The sequence below is a fragment of the Rana temporaria genome, chromosome 9, assembly GCF_905171775.1.
Source record: "Rana temporaria chromosome 9, aRanTem1.1, whole genome shotgun sequence".
NCBI lineage: Eukaryota > Metazoa > Chordata > Amphibia > Anura > Ranidae > Rana > Rana temporaria.
This window is the reverse complement of record NC_053497.1, coordinates 66,429,555-66,455,861: the sequence shown is the minus strand read 5'-3', so window position 1 is coordinate 66,455,861 and position 26,307 is coordinate 66,429,555. Positions and strand designations below refer to the sequence as shown.

The following is a 26,307-nucleotide window of genomic DNA, read 5'->3' as shown; positions in this document are numbered from 1 at the left end:
AAAGCTGCTTATTGCACCCCCACTCCAGACAAGCAAAATATTGCTGCTTTGCCATCTAGTGATTCCGATCTACAAATAAAGAGGGACCAAGGTGGAAGTCTAAAACAAAAATGGTTTCTTACAAAAAAAAAAAAAAAACACAGCAGATCTGCACTCAGATTTCAAGGCTTTGAGTTTGAAGGCGATATATTCCAGCAAAATGTTTAGCATAGAGTGTATGACACGTAGACCCGGACATAGCTGCTCAGTTTGTCCAGTGCGGTGATATGTTTTCTGTTTATAGAGGGTACCTGACAGCCACACACAACGGAGGAAGCAATTATAATAGCTACACCAAATAAGCATTAGAAAGCAGCATATGCATTTACTGGGCACATCCCTGCTGAAGCTGTGAATTAGTTCAAGCCTACATTTACACAGGCAACACATTTTTCAGTTTCTACTGAAATCAACTGTTTTCAGTATAATTAAAGTGCATCTAAACCCAGGAACAAAAATTGTAATATATTGCAACTTACTAGTAGCTGCATTCTTTTTCCCCTAACTCCTTTCCCTTGGTGAGCCTGCCACTAACACTTCCCGTCTTCAGCGCACCATCATTTATGGTTGAGAAGCATTGGCACCCTGCCCTCTTGATTTGGACCCGCAAGCAACTCTACCTCCACCCCTTCATCATTACATGCATAGAGCACCGGAAAACGATCAAGTGTTTGCGATTTTAGTTTGGCGTACAGAGGTTGCAAAAACTTGATTTCTATCAGGAACAGGTATTTTCTGCACTTCCATGGGGGAATAAAAAAAGAAAAGAAAAAAAAAAATACACCCATTGCCTCTAGTATGCTGCAATATATTAAAATGTGCATTCATCTGGTTAAAATATACTTTAAGTACATAAAAAGGCTGCTTCCATTTTGTGCAGCTGACAGATACTCCAACCTTGATATTTCAGAAAACGCCAGCAAACTGAATTAATTAATTATTAATTAGCATCTTGTACGTCATGGAGACTGTGGGGATGAAGTTCTGTGCCTTATAGTAAGCCGAAAAGAAGTTCTTGGTCATAGCTAGGGTTACGCCTAGGCATGTTCGAATGCAGAGTTCATCACTGCTCAAGTCCACCATTATACCCTTCCTCTCAGTACTAGAGAGCGAGAGAAATAGGACGTAGATCTACGGACCACAAAGAAGAAGGTTTGAGGCAATCATTTCTTCACGTGCAGTGAATATGTGGGTCCACTGTTCTCACAACTACCCGCTAGGGCCTACAAACAAGCCCCCCTCTCCCAGCTGTAAATTTGGTTTAATGCTTCAGAAAACTCTAGCAGAATGATTTCAGCAATGGGATGCCAGCGAGGCCAGCCAGTGGGCGATTCAGAAAACCAGCATTGGATCCATGCTTAAAATATAAGGTTTGATGGCATTATCTTTCAGCGGCACTTGCATCCACATTTCTACAACTTAATGGACAGGTGACAGAGCATAGGACAATCTTGGCTGGCAGACATCTTATGACTGTGGCTCAAAGGGCCATCAAGAACTTGCTCAAAGTCTACACAGTGTCATAAGCAAATTGCTAGCTGTACAGCAGCTCCAATGTGCCTTAGTGAAAGAGAACCGCTGTATACCACAAACATGCTCATCCACCAAGTAATGGCAGAAGTCACACACAAATAGAACAAAACAGACCAGTAGATTCAGTCAGTGAACAGTGCAACACAAACATACAACCACTTGCGCATCTTCCTACCCAAACGGGTACCCAACATGGGGAAGAAAAAAAAAAAACAGCATTTCAACATTTACAGGATTAAACAAAAGATTAAAGTAGTAAAGTTCAGTCTTTACAAAATAATTTCCTGAAAATATAAAAAACCCATTTACACCATCACAAAAAAAAAAAAATTAACAAAAAAGGGAGGAAAAATAGAAAACAAAATTGCTAAAGGTTCTTTTCTTTCCAAACTGTCGATCATAGTCACATGGATGTGTATCGTGAAGATCCGAAAGGCACAAGGAGCTGAAAATGCTAAGCATGGCCAGGCGGTGAGTATACTGGGTGGGTGTCCCTCTGCCATTCTCATACAGCAGTGTCATGGTCTTAAAATGGAGGATGATACTTAGGAGTCACCGACAGAAAACCTAAAAGAGGAAAAGGACAAAACAAGTCAACTTCAAGCCAATAATTGATCAAATGCGAGTTATTTTACACACACACACACACACCTTATGATTTCTAGGTATAATAAATGAAGCCTCTGGTGCCCAACTCGCAGCCCTCCAGCCACCCGAGTTTGACCTGCTGGCAATTGGGCACCATGAAAAAAAAGTAGAGTGGCAGCAGGGTGCCAGAAGCTAGAGGTTATTGTTCTGCAACTTCAGTGTACATTGCGATACACTTTATTAAAAAAAAATAAAAGCAGGACCAAAATTTTGGGACACTGGAGGTAAAAGATTTCTTCGTCATACTTACCTGTAAAATCCTTTTCTTTGAGCACATCATGGGACACAGAGTTATGCTAAATATTCATTACCTACTGGGTTATACGCCATCTCTAGGTGAATGGACACTGGTAGACAAAGTCTTAGACAGGAAGTGATCCCCTATATAACCCCTCCCATACAGGAAGTACATCGTTTTGTAGCAAGCACTGAATCTTAAAAAAAAAAAAAAAAGAAGAGGGATCTCTGTGTTCCATGATGTACCCAAAGAAAATGATTTTACAGGCAAGTATGATGAAAAAAAATTCTATTTTCATTTTCATACATGATGGGACACAGAGTTAGGCTAATATTCCAGAGCAATAGCCTTGAGGGGAGGGAGACACCTTGCCAAACAGCAGCCATCAGACCTTATACGACAGCCCGCAGTACACTGCGGCCGAAAGCCGAATCCTCTGCTGCTCGAACATCCACTTGATAAAACTTTGTGAACGTATGCACTGAAGACTAGGTAGCAGTCTTAAAAATCTGTGCCACAGATAACCAATGGCGAAAAGCCCAGGAGGTTCCTACACCCCTGGTAGAATGAGCTCTCATCCTAAAAAGGAGGAGCTTTACGTTTCAGACCATAGGTCGAAATAACCAATTGACAGACCCAATTGGCAATGGAAGCGGCCTGCCCCTTCTTGGGTCCTTTTAGTAAAACAAAAAAGGAGTCTGATCCTTGGATCTCCACAGATCTAGTCGTGTCTCTTCCACCGAACAAGGCAGAGAGAAAAAAGGCGGCAACATAATGTCCAGATTTAAATGAAAGACTGACAACTTTTAGCAAAAAGGATGGAACAGGTCGTAACACGACCCTGTCGTGGTGAAGGATCAAGTATGGTTCCCTGCAGGAAAGGGCCACCAACTCAGACACCCTTCTAGCTGAGATGATGACCATCAGGAAGGCTAGCTTGTGTGACAGCAAGTCTAATGAAATTACCTTGATGGGTTCAAATGTTTTTTTCTGTAACACAGAGCACCAAGTTCAAGTCCCAAGGACACATAGGTGACCTAATGTGAGGAAAGCAAACGAGTTGCAGCCCTGCATAAAGGTTTGGACCAGCGAATGGCATTTGGAAGAATACCGACAGGACCAAAATCTGACCTCTGATTCTACTCCAAGCCAATCCAATTTCCACGGCTGATTGTAGAAAAGAGAATTCTCCCAAGCCACGCATTGACAAGGATGTCATTTTATGGCTTCACACCAAGCAATATAAGTCTTCCAGACCTTAGGATAGATATTCCTAGTGACAGCATTTCTAGCATTCACTAGGGTAGACACCACTGGTCCTGAGATGCCACAGTCCTTCAACACCCTGGCTTCAATAGCCATGCCGTCAAATTTAGAGACTGTAAATTGGGGTGAAATATAGGACCTTGAGACAGTAGATCGGGGCAGAGTGGAAGCCTCCAAGGCCTGTCTATTGTCAATCTCGAAGGACACCTTTCTTCCTAGAAGAACCATACAGAGCAAAATGGAGGGTTGTCTGGTGCCCCTTATCTGACGCACCTGATCCTTCATGGCACAGATCCTTACGGGTGGCAAAAATACCCTTGCTTGGACCGTATCTAGGATCAGACTTCAGACATTGAGCTGGTCTCAAGGCTGACTTTTCGGTATTTATTATCCAGCCTAAGCTTTCCAAATACTGCACTGTGCAGGTTATGCTCTGTTCTAGAGCCTGTAGTGAGTGATCTCTGAGCAAGAGGTCGTCCAGACACCCAAGCACCAAGATCTTTTGGGCCCTTAAAAGACCCAGTACTGGTGCTAGGACCTTTGTGAACACCCGGGGAGCTGTGGCAAGCCCAAAGGGTAGAGCCACAAACTGAACATTTCAGGAACCTCCGATTAGGTTGAAAGATAGCTACACGTAAATACGTGTCCTTTATATTGAGGGAGGCTAGGCTGGAGCAAGGCTACAGCTGAGCAGACAGACTTCATCTGAAAGGCCTGGATTAGTAGATGACTGGTTCAGGGATGTTAGATCCAAAAATGGGCCCGTGTCCCAATTTGGTTTTTGAACCAGGTCCGAAAAAAAACCTGCGCCCCTTTCAGATACAGGAACCTGTACAATCGCTCCTTGAAGCACTAAATGAAGTAGTGCCTGAAACAGCAAGTTTCTTTTTGGAGGATCCGAGGGAACACTGCATCTTAAAAACCTCTGAGGAAGAACCCCCCATTACTCTAGCTTGTAACCGCGGGATATAGTCTAGGTGACCCACTCGTCCTGAACCACTGTTCTCCAAACGTCCGCAAAGCGCAGCAGCCTTCCCCCACCAGATAGAGTGGGGGGTTTCCCCTCAAAAAGAGGGCTTGGTGCCAGGTTTAGAAGAGCTTTGGACCCAGGGCTTTTTCTGTCCCCGGCCTTGCCCCTGGCTCTGGCGCCCTGTTGGCGGCGAAACTGCTTTGGAGCAGAGACACCTGGGAAAGCAGTCCCTGAGGTTTTAAACGGGGACGCCTGGTGCTTCTCTTCATCAGAAGTAGAGAACTCTTCCCTACGGAATCTTTTGGATATATTTGTCCAAATCGTCACCAAACAAAAATGTTCCCCATGAAAGGGGAAGCCTGCCAATAACTTCTTACAAGGAAGCCATACATATCTGCACATGTGTAGACAAGAGCCAAATGAGAAACCTGCTGTATTGAATCAAGGCATCAATAGCAAAACACAGCACTCTAGGAATATCTTATTTTCAGCAAGATCATCCTCCTGGTTAGACCTGTCAAAGCGTCTGACCTAATCCTTTACAGACCGGAAGATACCAATTGCTGCAACAGCTGGCTGAATAGCTGAACTTGCCAAAGAAAAAGCAGCTTTTAATAAGGACTTCAGTTTTTCGTCAACACGGCCTTTCAAGCCATGTGCGTTATCCACCGGACAAGTTCTTGTTTAAAGCAAGAGAGACTGCTGCATCTACGGCTGGCATGCTCCACTTAAACTTTTCAGCCATGGGACAAAAAAAAGGATTTTTGTACTCACCGTAAAATCCATTTCTCTGAGTTCATAGACGGACACAGCATCCTTTGACCTTAGGGTTATGCTTCTTCCTACCAGGAGATTTAGGCAGAATTCTACAGCACTTAAGGTGTTAAAAACTTTCCTTCATGCCGCTCCTCCCAGGGGGCGTGGCTCCCCCAGGCATAACCCCCACTCTGCTTCAGCAGCCTCAGTTCGTAACAAGCAGTACAAACAAAGGAGGGGTGGGTGCTGTGTCCGTCTATGAACTCAGAGAAATGGATTTTACGGTGAGTACAAAAATCCTTTTTTCTCTTTCGTTCATAGACGGACACAGCATCCTTTGACCTTAGGGACGTCCCCAAGCAGTGTCAAAAAAATTTGAGGGGTGGGAAAATAACACAGCAAAAACAGGTTACACCCCAAACAAAACCGGAGTTACTCAACGGAGGAACTCCAACCTTAAACTGCCGCCTGTAACACCCTGCGGCCGAAGGAGGCATCAGAAGATGCACTCACATCCACCTTATAAAACTTTGAAAAAGTGTGGAACGACGACCAGGTCGCTGCCTTACACACCTGTAACACAGAGGCTTGGTGTCGGAAGCCCAGGAGGCCCCGATCGCCCTGGTCGAATGCGCCATGACCCGAAAGGGAGGCGCCCGCCCCTTCAGGGCGTAGGCCTGAAGCACAACCTGTCGGATCCACCTGGAAATGGTGGCCGACGAGACTGCCAGGCCCATACTGGGACCGGACACAGACACGAACAGCGAGTCCGACTTCCGGAACGGAGCTGTCGCCGACAAGTAAACTCGAAGGGCCCGAACCACATCCAGAGAATGTAAAGAGGCTTCCTTCGGGTTCTTCGGCTGAGGACATAATGATGGAACAACAATGTCCTCGTTAATGTGAAAAGGCCGAAACGACCTTCGGAAGAAAAGAGGGCTGCGGGCGCAGCACCGCCTTATCCTGATGGATGACCAAGTAGGGTGCCTTGCAAGACAAGGCCGCCAGTTCAGACACTCGTCTGATAGAGGTAATAGCTACCAGAAAGATCACCTTCTGCGACAAAGTCAGCAAGGGGATCTCCCGAATGTCCTCAAAGGGGGCACGCTGAAGCGCCGAGAGGACCAAGTTCAAGTCCCAAGAAGGTAGCGGAGGGCGCACCGGGGGGGCCACATGCCGGACCCCCTGCACAAACGTGCGAACCAAAGAATTCGCTGCCAAGGGACGCTGAAAATAAACAGCCAGAGCAGAAATCTGACTCTTGATCGTGCTCAAGGCAAGAGCCTGGTCCACTCCCCGCTGTAGGAACAGCAGGAACCGGGACACCACGTAAGTACGGGGTGCCACTTCATCTCCTCACACATAGAGATGTATGCTTTCCATGTACGATGTAAATTTTTCGAGAAGTGGACTTCCGTGCACGCAGCATGGTAGAGATTACCGGGCCCGACAGGCCCCGGTCCTTCAGTACCTGGTTTTCAACAGCCACGCCGTTAAAGCCAGTGACCGTAAAGCGGGATGGAAGATCGGGCCCTGAGACAGGAGATCTTCCCTCCGAGGCAGACGCCAGGGGGCGTCTGCCACCAGACGTACCAGGTCCGCGTACCAAGAGCGACGCGGCCAATCTGGGGCGATCAGGATCGTTGGAATACCTTCGGCTTCCACCGGCTTCCACCCTGCGCAGCAGGCGGGGTAGGAGCCTTAGAGGAGGGAAGGCGTAAATCAGGTGATATTGACCCCAGGGAGCCACTAACGCGTCTGACGCGTCTGCCCACGGGTCCCTTGACCTGGCCACAAACCGTGGTACCTTCCGATTGAGACGGGACGCCAGAAGGTCCACGTCTGGAGTGCCCCATTTTTGGCACAGGATCTGAAACACCTCCGGGTGGAGAGACCACTCCCCTTGATCCAGAGTCATGCGACTTAGGAAGTCGGCTTGCCAATTCAGAACTCCCGGAATGTATACCGCCGACAGGGACGGAACGGACCTTTCGGCCCACCGAAGTATGTGAGCGACCTCCGTCGCCGCGGCCGAGCTCCTTGTGCCGCCCTGATGATTGACGTACGCCACGGCCGTGGCGTTGTCGGACTGGATCCTGACAGGACGGCCCTGTAGCTCCAGCGACCACCTGACAAGGCACAGCTTGATTGCTCGGAGCTCCAGGATATTGATCGGCAGGCGGGACTCCTCCCGAGTCCAGCGCCCCTGGGCTGACTGGGTGCCCCAGACGCCCCCCCAGCCGAAGAGGCTGGCTCCGTCGTGACCACTGTCCAGCGGCACGGAAGAAAAGACTTCCCGGACTGAAGCACCGGAGACGTCAGCCACCATGCCAGGGAAGATTTGGCCAGATGGCTCAACCGAATCTGGCGATCCAGAGAAGATGGGACCCTGTCCCATCGTGACAGAATCTCCTTCTGTAGTACCCTGGTGTGGAATTGGGCATACAGAACCGCCTCGAAGGAGGCCACCCTCAGACCCAGAACCCGCATGCAGAAGCGAAGAGATGACCACTTCTGGGTCAACAACTGTCTCACTGCAGATTGCAGGGTCAGCAGGTTTTGCGATGGGAGGAACACTTTTGTCTCCCCCGAATCCAAAACCAGCCCCAGGTGTTCCAGCCTCTGGGACGGAACCAACACTGATTTTCTGAGATTCAGAAAACCAGCCAAACTCCTGCAGAGTCCGACACGTGATGGACACGTCCTCCTCTAACTCTGAGCCTGAAGAAGCTCTCAGGAGAAGGTCGTCCAGGTATCCCACGATAGCGATCCCTCGCTGCCGTAGCAAGGCCAGGATCGGGGCGAGCACCTTGGTGAACACCCGTGATGCCGACGCCAGCCCGAACGGGAGGGCCACGAATTGATAGTGGTCCTCCCCGATCGCAAAGCGCAGATACCTTTGGTGGCTTGTGCAAACGGGAACATGCAGGTATGCGTCCATGATGTCTAAGGACGCCATGAAGTCCCCCTGGTGGAGGGACGCTATGATAGAACGGACCGACTCCATCCTGAATCGCTGCGCCTTGACAAAGGAGTTGAGGGCCTTTAGGTCCAGGATAGGGCGAACCCCTCCCTTCTTGGGGACCACGAACAGATTGGAGTAGAACCCCCGAAACCGTTCCAGCGAGGGGACCGGCACAACCACCCCCCTGTCCAGAAGAACCTGAACAGCCCCGGACAGGGCTAGCCGACGATCCGGAGGAAGCTGGAGGTTGGATGGAAAAAATCTGTTTGGGGGACAAGAAAGGAACTCTATCTTGTACCCCGAGGCGACCACCTCGCAAACCCAACGGTCGGATAGAAGAGAATTCCACCGATCCACGAAGTCGTGAAGCCGTCCCCCCACCCGAGACCCGGGCGGGGGCAGACCTTCATGCGGAAGCAGGCTTGTCCGCAGGCTTGTTCGGTTTTTTGAACCAGGGGCGCTTACGCCCGGCAGCAAGGGCTTTTGCACCTTGCGGACCTTTTCCAGCCGCGCTGGCGCATGAAAAAAACCGCTTAGGGGGTAGTAAAAGTAGGACCTTGCTTGCGGCGAGGTTCCCTACCCTTCCCCGACTGAGGGAGCAAGGTGCTCTTACCTCCAGTGGCATCCTTAATGATGTCATCCAGGGATGCCCCCAAAAGCCGTCCGCCCTTAAAGGGCAAATCTATCAAGGCCTTTTTTGAGGACTGGTCAGCCGACCAGCACTTCAGCCATATAAGGCGGCGCAGAACCACTGCGTAGACAGAAGCCCTGGAAAGCAAAGGAATCTAATCCATATCCGCCTCGCAGAGAAACTTCTGACCCTGAATCAACTGCTCAGCCAGGTCCCTAGAGGACTCGGAAGCACCCTGGACCTCCAGATCCTGCAGCAGGAGCTTCGCCCTTTCAGTTAGCGTCTGAGCAACCAGGGCGCCGGCCAGAGCCGGCCTTACCGCCGAACCCACCACCGAGAACAGGGAGCGGGCCACGGCCTCCACTCTCCTATCAGCGGGGTCCTTGAAAGCAGGAGCCCCCTCCACAGGCAACGTAGTAGCCTTACTCAGTCTGGACACAGGAGGGTCCACCGACGGAGGAGTGACCCACTTTTTTAAAAAGTCCTCCTCCAGGGGGTAACGGGTAGCAAAGCTTTTAGGAATAGTAAAAGCCTTTTGCGGTGTATCCCATTCCTTATACAACATATTGTCTAAATAAGGAACACAGGGGAATACCTTAGCGGTACGCGGTGGTTTGCGGAATCCAAAAGGGACTGACACCGCTGGTGTCTCCGCCACATCCTCTAAATGAAGAGTCTCACGCACCGCAGTAATAAGAGCTCCAACAAATTCCTTGTCAGCAGACTCCGCAGCAGAGTCATCCTCGCTGTCCATGTGGGTTAAGCCCGCATCCTCTGACATGACAGAACCAGAAGCATCAGATTCTGCGTCAGAGATATCCCCAGAAACAGCCTCCGGGGGGGGCGCTTTTTTACCCCCCAACCGAGCACTGGCTGCTCCAAACCTGGTGAGAAAAAGACTCCAGGACAGCCGACACCGACTCAACAGATGTGGCAGGGGAAGGGGCGCTTAAGGGTTAATTCCGGCATTGTGAGGAATGAGGGGCCTGATTCAGGCTCCATATTGCAGCTGCCGTGTCACCCCCACTGCCAATGGCAGGAAAAAAGTCCCCCACAGGTCACCTCCCGGCCGCTAGAGCACAGTATGGGGCCCCCTGAGACTCACCACCCTCTGTACAGCGCGGTCTGTGAAGGCAAGTGTGTGCTGAGGAGAAGCTGCAGCGCTGCGTCTGTCCCCTCAGATGATTCGCGGTCTTTTTTCCCCGCCGAAACGGCCACTAGAGGCCGAACTAGTGCTGAAAACGGCGCCGGCCACAAGAAAATGGCCGCCGAATAATACAAGCGCGGCTCCGGCAAAATGGCCGCCGTTGCGCAGTTTTAAAAAGACAGTGTACCCAAAAATGACAGTACACCAAAACAGCACACAGCACACACAAAAATGCCCAGAATGTCCACCACAGTCCCCTGCAGTGACACAGAACAGCCCCAGCCATACCACGAGTGAAAAAAAAAAATGAGCCCCAGAGAAAAAAACCCCCTGCACAGCCGTCACCCAAAGGGGGAAGGAGGGAGAGGAATAAGGGAGAGAGGAAAGCAGGGAAAAACCCTCAGTCGACCTCCCAAGGGAAAACATTCCAGCCAGACCACTTACCTGAGTAAGGGGCCACTACTTACCTGTCCTGCGACTACCCGGCTGGAGGTATCCCAGACAGAACCAACGTCCGCGAACGGCATGGTTGTCAGCCAGACACACTGTGACAAGGCCATAGAGACCGGTCATATGTGTGCCCTAGAACCGAAGTTCCCCGGCCGCCCCTGGAGCAATGGGGCCTGTCGTGGACGTCCCAAAGCGGAGCTGAGGGCCGGCACACGCTCGAAGGCCGAACCTGGGGGGACTACAAGGGTCGAGGACCCAGCCTGTCACCCAGTCGGCTGTTGATAGAAGAATCGCAGGATTCAAAATAAAATAGCGAGGAAAAAACTCGCAAAAAGCAAAAAAAATTTGCAAGAAAAAACTCCAGAGTCCAGGACTCCAGAGAGAGCCTGACTCTCCTGACGGTTAGGCAGAAACAAACTGAGGCTGCTGAAGCAGAGTGGGGGTTATGCCTGGGGGAGCCACGCCCCCTGGGAGGAGCGGCATGAAGGAAAGTTTTTAACACCTTAAGTGCTGTAGAATTCTGCCTAAATCTCCTGGTAGGAAGAAGCATAACCCTAAGGTCAAAGGATGCTGTGTCCGTCTATGAACGAAAGAGAAAAAGGGAAAACCTCTTATAGGAGGAACACATCCTGTCAGGATGTTCCCAATCAGCATACACTGCCTGCTCCAACAGTGGGTGTAAGGGGAAAGCCTGTGAGGCCTCAGTAACCTCTGCAAGAGGCAACTTAAAGGCAGAGAGAACAATCTCAGTAAGAGTCTGGACCAAAAGCCTCTGCGACAGAGGCAGACACCAACGGGATATCCTCTTGTCCAGATTGCTCAGAAGCAGACTCATCCGTCAGGCCATCCACAGAATCCTGAACTTTTATCCCTTTTCTCTCTCACGTGAGAGTGACGCAACGCGCAGGACACAGGCATACGGACTCCGTAAGTGACGCGATAAGGTCCCGAGCTCACTGCACGTATTATACAATGCGCTTTTATCTTATCTGAAATGCGAGTACTTTTAACTACCTAATAAATTGTGAATATTTTTTTTAAAAACGTACTACGCCAAGATGCTCTGTATTTTCTCCATCTATGCTTGGCTCTCTGAGCGGCCCCCTACCTCTGACCCATACTGTATCAAGTGGAGTACCCACTAGCATCCGCATAACATTGGGAACACCAGGGAGGAAAGAAAGGAAGGAAGGAAGCCCCCCCCCCCCCCTCATCTTGAATGACCCATCATTCCACCATATTCTGAAATGCAGTATACCTACGGGTGTTAGCCACACCGAAGAGCCACCTATCATGAAAGTCACAGTGCCACCTGTCATTGTTAAAGAGCACCTGTATACTGCACCTTGGATCCAGAGGAACTTCTTTTCTTTCTAAGATTCGCCAGCACCCACAGCACTTCTGCTACACTTATAATGGACTTTTATTTTATCATATAATTTGAACACTCATTGATTTTAAATACCCGTTGCTCTATTTCACTTGAAGTCACCTGTTATAGCACAATAGCACTTTGTTTATATTAATATTTTATCCTTTCTGCATATTTATTGTATTCAGCAACACTTGCATCTATATAGGTTTATATGTTATCTTTTGATTTCCTTTTATCTCTTCCCCATCTTCAACCCATTCCTGCTCCAAACTCTAGGGAGGGGGATCTGTGACGCTTCTTGTCACCCTGTGGGATGGAGGCAATCATGCCAGCAATTCTGTGCTTTAACCCGGTTAGGGCCGAGGACAGTTCATCCATGGTGATTAAGGGTGAAGCAGCAGCGTTGACTGTAGGCAGAATACCAGATAGGCGCAGCGGCTCAGATTGCCCGGAAGCCTCTGGTCTTTCAGGTGATACAACGCTAGATATACGCTAGGTTCTTCAGGAGCTACTGATGACATAGGTATGCCCTTCCCTGCATTGTTCCTCCCGCTCCTCTTCTTGAAGACACTTAACAAGCCACAAAAAGGGAGGACCTGGGTGGAGTATTAATACACCTCAGAAGGGAGACCCTTTAATAGGCTCACCAAGCCCCTATGCAACAATCCTGCTAATCACCTTAACCTGCCAAGCAACACCTGGTGATTCACATGACCCAAGGCAAGGAGAAATGAACCGCTGGCAAAAGCCTGGTTCAGAGCATGCTCTGTGTCCCACAGCTGCCTTCTGGAAGCACTGCATGGCATACACAGCTTAAATAAGCTGGCTGTGCGCTGGGACATTCTGTGCATGTGTGCGTGGTCCCAGCAAACGGGAGCGGCTGTATGCGTATATGACGTGAATCTCCCTGCGCCCAAATTAGGATACAGCGCATGCAGAGCTCCGAGTACGCACAACGCCTTGATGCGAAGCCGCGTGCGCCACGGCCGCCAAATAAACTGCCGAGCACAACAGCGCTCTTGCGAATGCACATGCGCAATGGCGAACCAAGGCAAAATGGTGCGCCATCATACAGGTAAAAAAACAGCCAGACAAGCAAAAAAGGGTACACTTTGCAAACACCCACAGCTAGCCCAAAACTCCCCCGTATTGTCACCGCACACAGGTGTCCAGCCTCTAGCTAGCTTCACTGATTGTTACAATCACTGGGACATCCCACAATAAAGGGGTTTCACTTCCCTGCACAGGGCAGTTTAGAAACTAAGAGCTCACTCTTACCCCATCACAGCGGGTTCCTGTCACTTGAGGACTTTCAAGGACTGGGTATCCTTTTCATGTTTAGGGTCTACCCCCTTGGACAGTACCCTGCATGAATGCCTTGGCACTGTGGTCTCCAAGATTCCACTTGGCAGGGTCCAGCGCCCGGAGGTCGCATTACAGGCAAAATCTTGCAGGATCTTGCATCTTAGCAAGGGTCGGGTACCATTTATTTAAGCATATAGAGCCGGTGTCAAATGGATCCGATCAGTCAATCCCTTGATTCATTTAAGAATCGTTTGTGGGACTAGAGACCTGGAGCTCTGAGAGCTCAAACAAATGTGCCCATCCACCTTTCAGAGACAGTGGCAAAAAACTGATGTACTTCCTGTATAGGAGGGGTTACATAGGGGATCAATTCTTGTCTAAGACTTTGTCTATCAGTGTCCATTCACCTAGGGATAGTGTATAACCCAGTAAGTAATATTAGCCCAACTCTGTGTCACAAGATGTATGAAAAAGAAATGTGCTGCTATTGTGCAGCCCTCTGGGGGTGTCAGGGCCTGCATTTGAGGTCCTCTAATTTTCAGGTTGACCACCACTGCCCTACAAGAAAGGACACTTGGATCACCAGTAAGGATACACCTTGGCATTGGTCCCTATATCCCCAAATTCCTGAACATATAACCATGGTATACATCCTTAAGGCCTGTCAACAGCATCAGTCTGTTGTCTGGATGCTTCCAAGATCATTTCAGAATGAACATACAGCTGCATGACTAACTGGACCTGCTTCAAGCAGGTCTTGCAAACCCACAGACTTGTCTAGGAATGAAAAACCCATCTGACACAAACAAAAGCCCTTATGATATTTTCAGTCTGTGCACATTAGGGCCGAAACAACTAATCGATTAATCGACAATTAATCTATTATGAAATTAATCGATTACAATTTTCATAATCGATTAATCGGCCAGTAACATAATAGGGTTAAAAAAACTGTAAATATCACTTTCACTGTCCCACAGTAAAAAAAAATAACCCCTTACAGTAGCGATTATTTGCTCTTTTTGTACTTATTTTTGTTTTTTTAACCCCATTATGTTACTAAACATCTCGGGCCTGAGGTCACACCTCTGTTTTTTGGTGCTTTTTGCAGAAACACACTACAGTTCTTTTACATGTTTTCCTATGGGACACGTTCACATCCATGATTTTTTTTCAGCTGCTGCGTATTTGGAAAAGGCAAGGACTTTTTAACGCAAAACGGTGCCATTTTTTTTTTTAAAAGGCTATTATCCGATTAATCGAAACAATAAATCGGCCAACTATTCGATTGTGAAAATAATCGTTAGTTGTAGCCCTAGTGCACATCACATCACAAATTTTCACTGATCAGCAAGTCTACTAGGCGTTTATAATTTTTTTTGGTGTATACAGCAATGTCGAGAAAAAAATCTAATTGCACAAATAGCCTATAGTTGGATAAGGATACCAACAAAATGTATTGTCCTCAGCAGCACACTGTACAATTGCAAAGCTTTATTTTTTTCATGGATAATTACGTTGTATTGCCCTTGGAACAGACGGGCTGGTTCATATTTATGTCAAACACTGACATTTCAACCTTGCAACAGTCTTGCTTTGATGTCAAATGTTCTACCTTTTCTACAGAGGGATCCAGGTAACTAAATCATGCATTTGTCAGGGCAAGTGTTCACACTTGCAGGGTTAATATATAGCATGGTGCCTTATGCATTTACAGGAGCATCTGAAGACCAGAGTATTTTTATAATTTCCTAGAAAAGGAAATTGTTTTGGGCGTATTAAACAAGGGTACAGGAATGACAGATTCCTGCCTCTTTGTACATTACAATTTCATTGGGCCTGAATCAAGGAATTCATATTTCCACCACAATGTGCAATGCTTACAGAGAAAGCAGATGTACCACAATCCGTGTCTGACACTTAGGCACACACACTGGGAGTAGGACAATTTGTTGGTTTGTTTTTGGAGTGTCTGAAAGAACATGAACTCTTACCATCTCCATGGTAAGAGTTAGCCATGTAGTAAAGTTACCAGCCCACCCCTAATAATCCAGCATTGTCCAGCTGTGATCTGATGTTCGCGTGCCATACAGTGGATCCTGCCCAGCAATCTTGGTTCTCCTTAGTTTGCTGCCTCCTCTGGCTGCAGACAGCCAGTTCCAGTGATGTGCTGGACCTGTCTAGGGCCCCATGCTCTAATCCTGCAGCCTCAGTGGGAGAAATGATGCAAGTATCTCTGGAGGCTTAAGGCCAGGTACATGTTATCTTAAAGAAAAGCTTGGTTCTCACAGTCGGGATTTGGTATCCGACTTGTGACACCCCAAGTCGCACGACATGTAAAATCCCATGTTAGTCAATGAGAGCCGTCTTAATTAGAACTACTGAAGTCGCTCTGAATTTAACCACTTAAGGACCGCCTAATGCCGATATACGTTGGCAGAATGGCACGGCTGGGCACAATCACGTACCTGTACGTGATTGTCAAATCCCCAGCCGTGGGTCGCGTGCGCGCGCCTGCCCGTGACCCGGTCCGAAGCTCCGTGACCCAATCACCGCCGGACTCCCGCGATCGGTCACAGGAGCTGAAGAACGGGGAGAGGTGTGTGTAAACACACCTTTATTCACAGTGGCGCTGTCATTGATCGTCTGTTCCCCGATATAGGGAAAGGCGATCAATGACGTCACACGTCCAGCCCCGCCCCCTACAGTTAGAAACACATATGAGGTCACACTTAACCCCTTCAGCGCCCCCTAGTGGGTAACTCCCAAACTGCAATTGTAATTTTCACAGTAAACAATGCATTTTTATTGCTGTGAAAATGACAATGGTCCCAAAAATGTGTCAAAATTGTCCGATGTGTCCGGCATAATGTCGCAGTCACGAAAAAAAAAATTGCTGATCGCCACCATTAGTAGTAAAAAATAAATAAAAATAATTAATAAAAATGCAATAAAACTATCCCCTATTTTGTAAACGCTATAAATTTTGCGCAAACCAATCAAACGCTTATTTCGATTTTTTTTTACCAAAAATAGGTAGAAGAATACGCATCGGCCTAAACGGAGGAGAAAAAAAAAAAAGTTTTTTATACATTTTTGGGGGATATTTATTATAGCAAAAAGAAATTGATATTTTTTTTAAAATTGTCGCTCTATTTTTGTTTATAGCGCAAAAAATATATAGCGCAAAAAATAAAAACCGCAGAGGTGATCAAATACCACCAAAAGAAAGCTATATTTGTGGGGAAAAAAGTTGCTCCCAATTTTGTTTGAGAGCCACGTCGCATGACCGTGCAATTGTCAGTTAAAGCGACGCAGTGCCGAATCGCAAAAAGGGGCCTGGTCCTTTACCTGCATATTGGTCCGGGTCTTAGTGGTTAAAAAAGTTTTTTTTTTTTACTTCAAGGTGACTCCTATCTGACTTGTGCCGATAGACTTTAATGGAAGTCACCTCCAAGTTGGATCCTCATCTATATTGATGTGATTTGGAACCGACATAACCGGAAGATTAACCAGGCTTCCTAAAAGTCGCATCAAAGTAGTACAGTGGAACCTCGGATTACGAGCATAAGCCGTTCCAGGAGAATGCTCGTAATCCAAAGTACTCGTACTCGCATATCAAGCGAGTTTCCCAATTGAAGTCAATGGAAACAAAAATTATTTGCCTAAAAAATAAAAAAATGTTGCATGCCATTGACCTCAATGGCATGCAATACCGCATGCGGCCAGAGGTGGGGGGCACCGGAGAGCATTGGAAACAGCCGAATAGGCCCAAGGACACCTCGGCAAACCTCGGAAACTGAGTATTTCCGGACTGCGCCTCCCCACCTCAGGCCAAACGCGGTACTGCACACCGCTTTGGCCCGAATCCTGCTCATTTTGCGAGACACTCGCAAACGAGTTAGACATTTTTCAAATACAGTGCTCGTTTTGTGAAAACACACGTTACTCGCAATCCGAGGTTCCACTGTACTAAGTTGCCAGCAAGTCATTTGGCAAAAGCAGAACTGTCAAGTCGCAGTAGTGTGAACCAAGCCTAACGAAATGCATTAAAATGCATGAAGTTAAAGCCCCATCACAGGTTCCCCCATCTCCCATCAAACATTAAGCATACAGTTCAGACACATTAATATTGTTACAATCGCTCACACCAGTCTTTTTTCTTAAGCCTTTGTGCTTCATTTAGTTTTTTTCACAAGCAAAATACTCACTTCTGGAATTTTTCCATAAGTTTCTTTACCATCTTGTCAGTAATTCCAGGATAAGTAGCTTCTGCCTGGTTCATACTCTTTTCTAATTCTTCAATGGCATTTTTCCTCACAACATTATTCCTGTCTTGCTGTTTAAGCTGTAAAAAATTACACCCCTGGGTTAGACAAGAGAATTCTTTGCATTCAAGCATTGGATCACTTTTGCACTTAGGATTATTAGTCATACAGAAGGGGCTCTGCAAACTAATCAAACCTGATGTACCGACCGCGCCTCCAAAATTTCTCATACCCCCCCAAACATGTTATACTTACCTGCTCTGTGCAATAGTACTGCACAGAGTGGCCTGATACTCATCTTCTGGGGTAATCTGCCAGCACTCCAGGCTTCTTCTCTTTTCACCACCATAGGAAACCGCTTCCTATGGGGGCACACCTGCAGGCTCACTAGAAAGACACACACACTGCATGTTTGGACTTGTCCCCTGCTCTTAGGATTTGATTGAAAGCAGGAGAGGCCAATGGCTCCCGTTGCTGCCTCTCTGTTCTATGAGGAGTGAGAGAAAAAGCAGCAATGCTGCAGATGGGCACAGTGCTGGATAAAAATAGGAATCAAGATAGGTGGGATGGGGGGTGTGGTGTGGGAGCAATAGTTCCAAAATAAATATTTTTTTCCCTAAGGCTCCTTTCACACGAGCACCTCCACTAAAAAGGAATCCAATTGCTCATTGGGTGTTTTCTCCGCTGAGCAGGCAAATGACAGGTCCGTGTCCACTCCGCTATGCAGAGCAGACACAGACACAGTCACGCTTTACTCTATGGGGCAATTGGATGGAAATACACAGCTTGTCTGTTTCCATATAATCTGCCGGACGGATGAATAGGACCACCATCTGTCAGTTTTTGGCAGCTAGGCTTTGAAACAAAATGAACATAAAAAAAAGATGGTGCCAAATCATACCATAAATCAATAAAAATTCAAAGAAAAGAAAAAGTCCACATATCCAAAACGAAGGTGTTCAATAATGTGAGATAGGTGACCATTTAAGTGTCCGTGCTCCACCAGCACTCATGTGAGAAGAAAACACTCACCAAATAGCAATTAGCTAGGTAGAAAACGGCATGGGGTTAAAATTCATAGAAGGATGGGCAACATAAAATAGAGATGATCCATAGCTTATTTGTCATCAGCTGCCTGATCGTTCAGTTTTGTTGCAAACAAATGCTCAAAGAAACAGTATATAACATAGCGCAATATAGCCTGTGCAGGTTTAATGATAAAGTAGCCAGATTATGCACTTACATTCGTTTGTGCTTTAGGCTAGCACTGGCATGTATAGCTCAATAGCAAGAGAAAAATGCTGTTCCTCCAAATCTTGGCGTGCGTTCGAACACTCCAGAGACTGGAACCAGGTGTACCGGAAATGTCATCAGTGCGAAAGGCTCAAAGGCTGGGCACTCTTTCGCATGGATGTCACTTCCGGTACGCCCATGTTATATACTCTTGAGAGTTTGCATAATAACTGAAAGACCCAGCAGCTGATGCCAAATTAGCTATGGATCATATCTTTGATGTTGCCCATCCTATGAATTTGAATCCCATGCAATTTTCTACCTAGCCAATTGCCATTTGGTGAGTGTTGGTGGAGCAGACACTTAAAAGATCACCCATCTCACATTATTGAACACCTTTTTGGATATGTGGACTTTTTGTAAGAATTTTTATTGGTTAATGATTTATGACGAATTGGCGCCGTCCTTTTATGTTTATTTTGTTTCAGATGTATATGGGCGATTAGTTCACTTGAAAAAGAGGCAGCTTTTCCTGAAATGTATCAATTTTGGTTGGCGCCTCTTCTTGTTAAATTTTACATCAAGACAGGATTGGAAGGCAGCGGGTGTCACCTTTTTGTCAAAGCAAAAAAACGGATGAAGCTTTTATTTTTATTTTTTACATTTGCCGTCCCTGAGCCAATTTTTCATGCAAAAACTGACTGTTTCCACTGAAGGACCGAGCCTCTAAGATTTGTTGTTTACAAGGTAAAATCCGTAATTTTTTTGCTAGAAAACTACAAATATATATATCAATACTTTGTCACACCGTATAAATAAAAAAAATTTAAAGTTAGGCCAATTTATATTATGAAAGATAATGCAACGCCGAGAAAATTGATACCCATCATGTCACGCTTCAAAATTGCACCCACTTGTGGAATAGCGTCAAACTTTTACCCTGAAAAATCTGCATAGGCGACATTAAAATTTCTACAGGTTACCAGTTTTGAGCTAGAGGAGTTCTAGGGCTAGAATTATTGCTCTCGCGCCGTTTGCGGCGATACCTCACAAGTTTTTATATGCAGGTGCTACACAGGTATGCGTATGCTTCTGCGCACAAACATGGTGGGACGGGGGGGTTTAAAAATGTATTTGGCTTTTTTTTTTTACACTGTCCTTTACAAAAAAAAAAAAAGTCTTGTTGGTTCACTTTTATTCCTATTACAAGGCATGTAAACATCCCTAATAGAAAAAAAGCATGACAGGACCTATTAACCACTTAAGCCCTGGACCATTTGGCTGGCCAAAGACCAGGCCACTTTTTGTGATTCGGCACTGTGTAACTTTAACTTAAAATTGCGTGGTCGTGCAACGTGGTTCCCAAACAAAATTTACGTCCTATTTCCCCACAAATAGAGCTTTCTTTGGGTGGTATTTGATCACCTCTGCGTTTTTTATATTGTTTGCGCTATAAACAAAAATACAGCAACATTTTTGAAAAAAAAAAAATCAATGTTTTGCTATAATAAATATCACCCCCAAAAGAATTTCCCCTCAGTTTAGGCCGATATGTATTCTTATAGATATTTTTGGTAAAAAATAAAAAATTGCAATAAGCGTTTGATTGGTTTGTGCAAAAGTTATAGCGTCTACAAAATAGGGGATAGTTAATTGTCACTTTTAATATTTATTTTTACTAGTAATAGCGGCGATCAGCGACTTTTATCGTGACTGCGTCAATATGGCGGACACTTGTAGATGTGTAGAAAAAAAACGGGACGGCCGCACTCCAAAAATAAACGATAACGATATTCCACTTCAACGTACTGACGTATATCGTCGTGAGTCGGTCCAGAAGTAGTTTAAAAACAGATTGTACCAGTCCCAATATAAAAATCTCCAGTATTTTGTAGTGAATGCCAAAAAGGGGATTTACAAAAGATCCACCATGCAATTTATAAAGCAAACAGCATAAATGAAAACAATTAAAATATTAAAAATGATTCTAATGCAAACTGCAAGGGAGTCAACAGCAATTAACACTGCTTAATTAATATATATTTAAACAGACACAATATAAAAACCATACCTCAGCAAACACTGGGGCAATTATTACAGATAAAGAGCTCAGGGTTTTCACAAGTTCTTGATCCTGAAAGGCAAATGAAGAAAGGTTATATATGCATGATGTTATACAGACAGATTTATTTATTTTAACTATCCAAGAAGACATGACATGTATATCCATTGTGAGACACTGTTCTTACACATTACACAGATTTCAGTAGATGTTTGTACTTCCCAAAAACCCTTTTCTTCTTGTAGTCCATTGAGACAAGAATTCAGAAACGTGGGGTTTACTGCACCCTGCAGAAGGTTAGGACACTGGCAAACAGAAACATTGTAAACCAGCCCCCATATTACACCTTCTCTACCCATTATGCATTAGCATGACCCAAAGAAAATGTTTTTACAGTAGGAAAAACACCCTCTCTTATCCATTAGGGACACATTCAAAAACAGGACGTCCAAAAGCAGTCCAACTAAGGAACGGAAAACAGCCACTGCCAGGACTGGGAACTGTGCATTACAACTCAAATCTGTACCGGAGAAGGGAAGAGGGTGAAGAGGCTGCCAACGACCAATGGGGGGTCACTGGACGGAAGAGCTTACCAGCAGAGCGAAATGACTCCACTCAAAGGAACATAAAGCTCGAATCAGAGAGGCTGTGAAACCAACCAACTTTGGACAAAAATAGGTCCACAAGAGAAAACCAGTTGATTTCTGTGTTAAGGCCCAAACCTTACATTCTCAACCTTTAGGATTCATTATAAAGACCGAGGTTTATGGCCTTTCAAGCTAGAAATGCCCAATAAGAGAAAAATCACCACAGTGTAACACCCTATATAATTATATAAAAGCCACTTCAGATCAGTGCAGGGGGCCCAATAAAAACCTGAGAGGATGAGCAAAGAACCATCTCCAACACCACCCAAAGATGTCTGCAGGGCCCGACAGAGAAAATCTGCAGGATGTGCCCAACCCTAAAAATATGACTCTAGGAATCTCCTGACCTACCCCATTCTGACGAAGCATCCATAATGGAGGAGCAAAGGAGAGGAACTGCTCTCACAGTGCTAAAAGCATCTCTTGGATTAAGGGCAGAAGCGAGAAAGGGATCTGTAGAAATTCTATCAAGAGGATGCAGAGCAACAACAGAAGGGCCTTCATCAGGAATCTGTTTTTTTTTTATGTATGCCTGTTTATCTGTATGTATGCTCATCAGCGTTTATTCTTTCCAATCTTTTTTATTTTTCCTTTTTTCCCACTTTTTTACTGTCTTTCCGTTGCGCTTTTAAGCTGGGGTGAGCGCACCATACTTCCTCTATTTCGTAACTCTCCTTGGCCCCTTTCGCCATGTGACAGCGGCTTGCTTTCCAAGCCTCGCTGTCACATCTGCCTTGAGTGATAGGTTGAGCCGATGTGCGGCGCTCTGACGTCATTGTTTCCATGGCGGAGGCGGCCGCACATCGGCGTCTTCCGAGATGTCATCCCTTGCGCGGGATGCGTGGTAAGATACGAATAGCGGCTGCCAATCCTTATTGTATTATGTGGGGTATCAGCTGTGCGATCGTGACTACGATCGCAGACACAGCGGGGGGGTATACTGTCGACACCTTCAGCCCTGTTACATGTGATGTGATTGATTTATCTCACTAGCAATGTGTAACACAGTTGTGCGATCGCCACTGCGATCGTGAGTACAGCGGGGGTAGGTTGTCGGCACCCCAGGCTGCTTTTTCCTGATGATAATCCACAAGCAGCTGGTTACTAGCAGGTACTTGCATAATCTAATCAATGAAGGTTCCCGATTGAGGGGGAGGGGAGGGGGAGGAGGTGATTGGGATGGGTGGGTTTTATTTTTTCACATAGTTTGATTGGTGACAGCTTTCTATATATATTTGTGTACTGCACTGTGTTTGTATCTTTTGCCTGACGAAGAGGTCCTGCGTGACCGCGAAACGTTGCTTTTTGGATCGCTATTATGCATTACATTTTTGGACGTTTTTTAAATGATCCTTGGTGTGCTGGCGAATATGTGTACTTCATCAGGAACCTGGCGCATTCTGCCTGCTAACAAGGAAGGGTGCTCTGTTTTTTTATCTGGTCTGGCCTGCATTCTACTTTAACTATCCATTTAATTCATGATACCCCTTATATTATGCTCATGTCCCTTGAGCCATCTATCTATGCACGGGCACCTGGATACCCAATCATGTGCAAGCTAAAATGCTGTTTTTTCCCCCTTGCATGTCCCCCTTAAATCTACAGCCACTGGACTTCCAAGTGCACTTGTAGCGCAAAGTGGATTTGCCTTTCATAAATAACCCCCAATGTGTTTTATACACGTGGACAATTTTTGTTAAAAAAAAAAAAAAAGTAAAAAAAACGTAAAAAAAAAAAGGGATGACACTTACTGTCCCATTCTGCAATTTTTTGGCGTCTGGCTTCTTCCGGACTGTGGTGAAGTTCCATTCAGGATGAGAATGGTTCTCTTTGTTGTTGGACTCTCTGCGAAAATCAGGATGGTCATATTTCTATAAGAGTTTCTATAAACAGAGGTACTCTTACATAAGGAATTACAGTTACACCCTATGCAGAAATGTAGGCATTTCTGGAGATAGACTGAGCATTTCATATTAATGGCCTCTGGGAAAGGTTAACAGCCATGGGCAACAAAAACAGCAATTATGATGAAAACTAGAATCCCTTTCTTATAAAAGGGAAAAGGAATACTTCGTTAAATATCTTATGGGCGAGTGACACTTATAACTAGAGAACAGGGACAGAAAAACAATGTGGGCCGACAGTAGCAAAAGAAGAAAACTAAAAAACATACATACCAAGAAATCCCTAAAGTAGAACTATAGGAAAACCTGTTTTCCCCCCCATATTAGATAGAGTAAGGGATGGTTATAACCTGTCTTTCTTGGCCATCTGTGTCCCTCTGGGGAGATTTACCTTCACTTACTGCTCCCATAGTCAAAACAGGAAGTGAGGAAATACCTGAAAATTAAGGGTATTTCTGGGGACAGTTTTTTTTTTTTACTTTCACCTTCAATGGCAAGCAGGATAAACAGAGGGCAAGTCTCCCTAATGGAGGCACTGACAGCAATACAAATCTAATCTCCACTCTATCCAAAAAGTTGTGCCTTTATACAACTAAAGGCAAAACTGGAGAGGGATTACAACAGCTGTAAGTTTTTTGTTTTACTGCTGTGTGTCCCTGTTGTCCTGTTTACGGTTATCAAAAGTGAAAGTAAAAGAAAATTTGTCACAAGGGAAACTTAATAGGGACACATGTTCTGGAGACCCTGGCGACAACCATGGATTCCATCATTTTGGAGGGATTCCTCTTCCTGTTTTTACTATGGGACACAGATGCTAAAGAACTTTACATGGGTTACTCTATCAGCTTTAAAAAAAAAATATATATATGATTATAGTTGTAATACTTACGTATCAGAATCATCAGAACCAGAATCACTATGACCCTCAGCCTTCCATCGTTTAAATCTGTCAATAAGCTCTGTTAGGTAAGATGTTCTCTTGGCATTTTTAACAATAAATTTGTGCTTAAGAAGTTCTTTGGCTGTAGGTCGCTGGTGGAAAGAGAAATTATAAAAAAAGATTGAACCAATATTTCCTCTGCAACATTAAACACAAATATGCTCAAAAGGACAGATTTTGCACATACAATTTGGAGTATATAGTAAATCACAGTAATTACTGATACATCTGAAAACAGTTATTCTTCCAAAAATAACCATTCACACCATGTGGGCAGGAAGCATTGCTCTGCCATAACTTACATTGGTGCATCCATATTTCAAAGCTTAGAGCCCAACTTTAAACAAATTGGAAAAAAAAAAATCAGCAAAAGGGATAGGACTTATTTGAATCTGATGTGTCCCCTGGACTCTCAGAAATCTTCATACTTCGCTCGCTCCCCCACCCCATGCGTGACAGTCATAGCTCCCTTAGCTCTATTAATGCTTGCTGCGCAGGAAGAGAAGGCCTGCAGGGGTGTGTGGGTTCAGAAAATCCAGGAGCAGCACAAGAAACACGTTGCATTTATAGAAAGTCATCTTCCTTGTCCATTCCACTTGTTTTTGTACGATTGTTTGGTCTCATACTTTTCCCATACACTCATATTTGTGTGTGTACTTTTACATATATTCAGATAAATGCCACCAAAAGAAAGCTCTATTTGTGTGGGAAAAAAGGACGCAAATTTAGTTTGGGTACAGCATTGCATGACCATGCAATTGCCCTGTGTGCATGTTGCCCTGGCAATTTATTAGGAGCCCTTGAACCTAGAAGACAGACCAGGTGAAGATGGAAGTGCCGAGAGCCATTGCAGAGCTGCACTGGAGGGCTCTATGTGCAGGTAAGTTAGACATAATGTTGGTGCATACTAGGACATTATGACAAACCTGTGGGGGCACCATTTCTGCTTTAAAAGTAGAAAATATTTTTTTCTAGGCAATGTCACAAGCTAGGAGCAGGTATGTTTTGCTCTTAGTGTCCCCTTTTTGACAGAGGCTTCTATAAGACTAACAAATTCGTTTGAGAGTGATTTGCAAGACAAGCAAAATGTTTTAATATATTTTGCCTTGATATACAAGCAATGTCTTGATATATGAGTAGCGTCATGTCACAATGGAGTATAAAAAAAGAAGAGAGGAGCCTCCAAGTGTAGCAATATGGTTACATTAAAATGAAGGTACAACAACATTTAGCAATTTATTGCTACACTTAGAAGTGCCTCTCCTTTTATACCCCGTTAAAAAATGCTTTGATATACAAGTGCTTTGGATTACAAGCATGTTTCTGGAACAAATTATGCCCGCAAACCAAGGTTTTACTGTACCAGCAAATAATACATTTCTAAAATAAAACTATTAAAAAAATACTTACAAAGGAAGGATCTTTGTTAAGGCAGGAATCAATAAACTCTTTAAATGGTTTGCTAAAATCTCCCAATAAGCAGGGTGGGTTATTTTTAGGAATGAGAAACAGTACCCTCATCGGGTGCATATCGGAGTTTGGTGGTTCACCCTTTGCTAATTCGATCGCCGTTATGCCCAATGACCAAATATCAGCCTAAAAGAAAAACAAAAAACACATTTTTCATTCGTTTACACGCCAAAAGGGGAAAAATACTGTGATCAAGTGTATACAGTACTGTTATTGCTCATGAAGTGTCCTAGTAACTTTAAAAGGGTGGCAGCTTCATATCCATCAAGAGATGGCACTGAAAACTGAGGACCTTAGACATGTGTTCATAATGCCAGTTTTCACTTACATTTTTACAGTAATCAATGCATTTTATAGCACTTATCGCTATAAAAATGCCAATGGCCCCAAAAATGTGTCAAAAGTGTCCGCCATAAGGTCGCAGTACCGATAAAAATCGCCGCCATTATAGTAAAAAAAT

At 45.3% G+C, this 26,307-nt stretch overlaps 1 protein-coding gene across 1 annotated transcript in view; it reads right to left on the bottom strand.

Moving 5' to 3' along the window:
* Positions 1-123: 123 nt before the first annotated feature.
* The window catches only part of STK26 (serine/threonine kinase 26), a 111,972-nt gene continuing 85,788 nt past the window's right edge, over positions 124-26,307 (bottom strand). Inside the window, exons 6-11 of the mRNA XM_040323696.1 lie at positions 25,788-25,973; positions 24,327-24,469; positions 23,285-23,378; positions 20,896-20,958; positions 17,535-17,671; positions 124-2,139 (exon numbers count right to left, since the gene is read on the bottom strand). Coding sequence (XP_040179630.1) covers positions 2,118-2,139; positions 17,535-17,671; positions 20,896-20,958; positions 23,285-23,378; positions 24,327-24,469; positions 25,788-25,973 — 645 coding nt within the window. The 3' untranslated portion in view covers positions 124-2,117. The remainder of the gene's footprint in view (positions 2,140-17,534; positions 17,672-20,895; positions 20,959-23,284; positions 23,379-24,326; positions 24,470-25,787; positions 25,974-26,307) is intronic.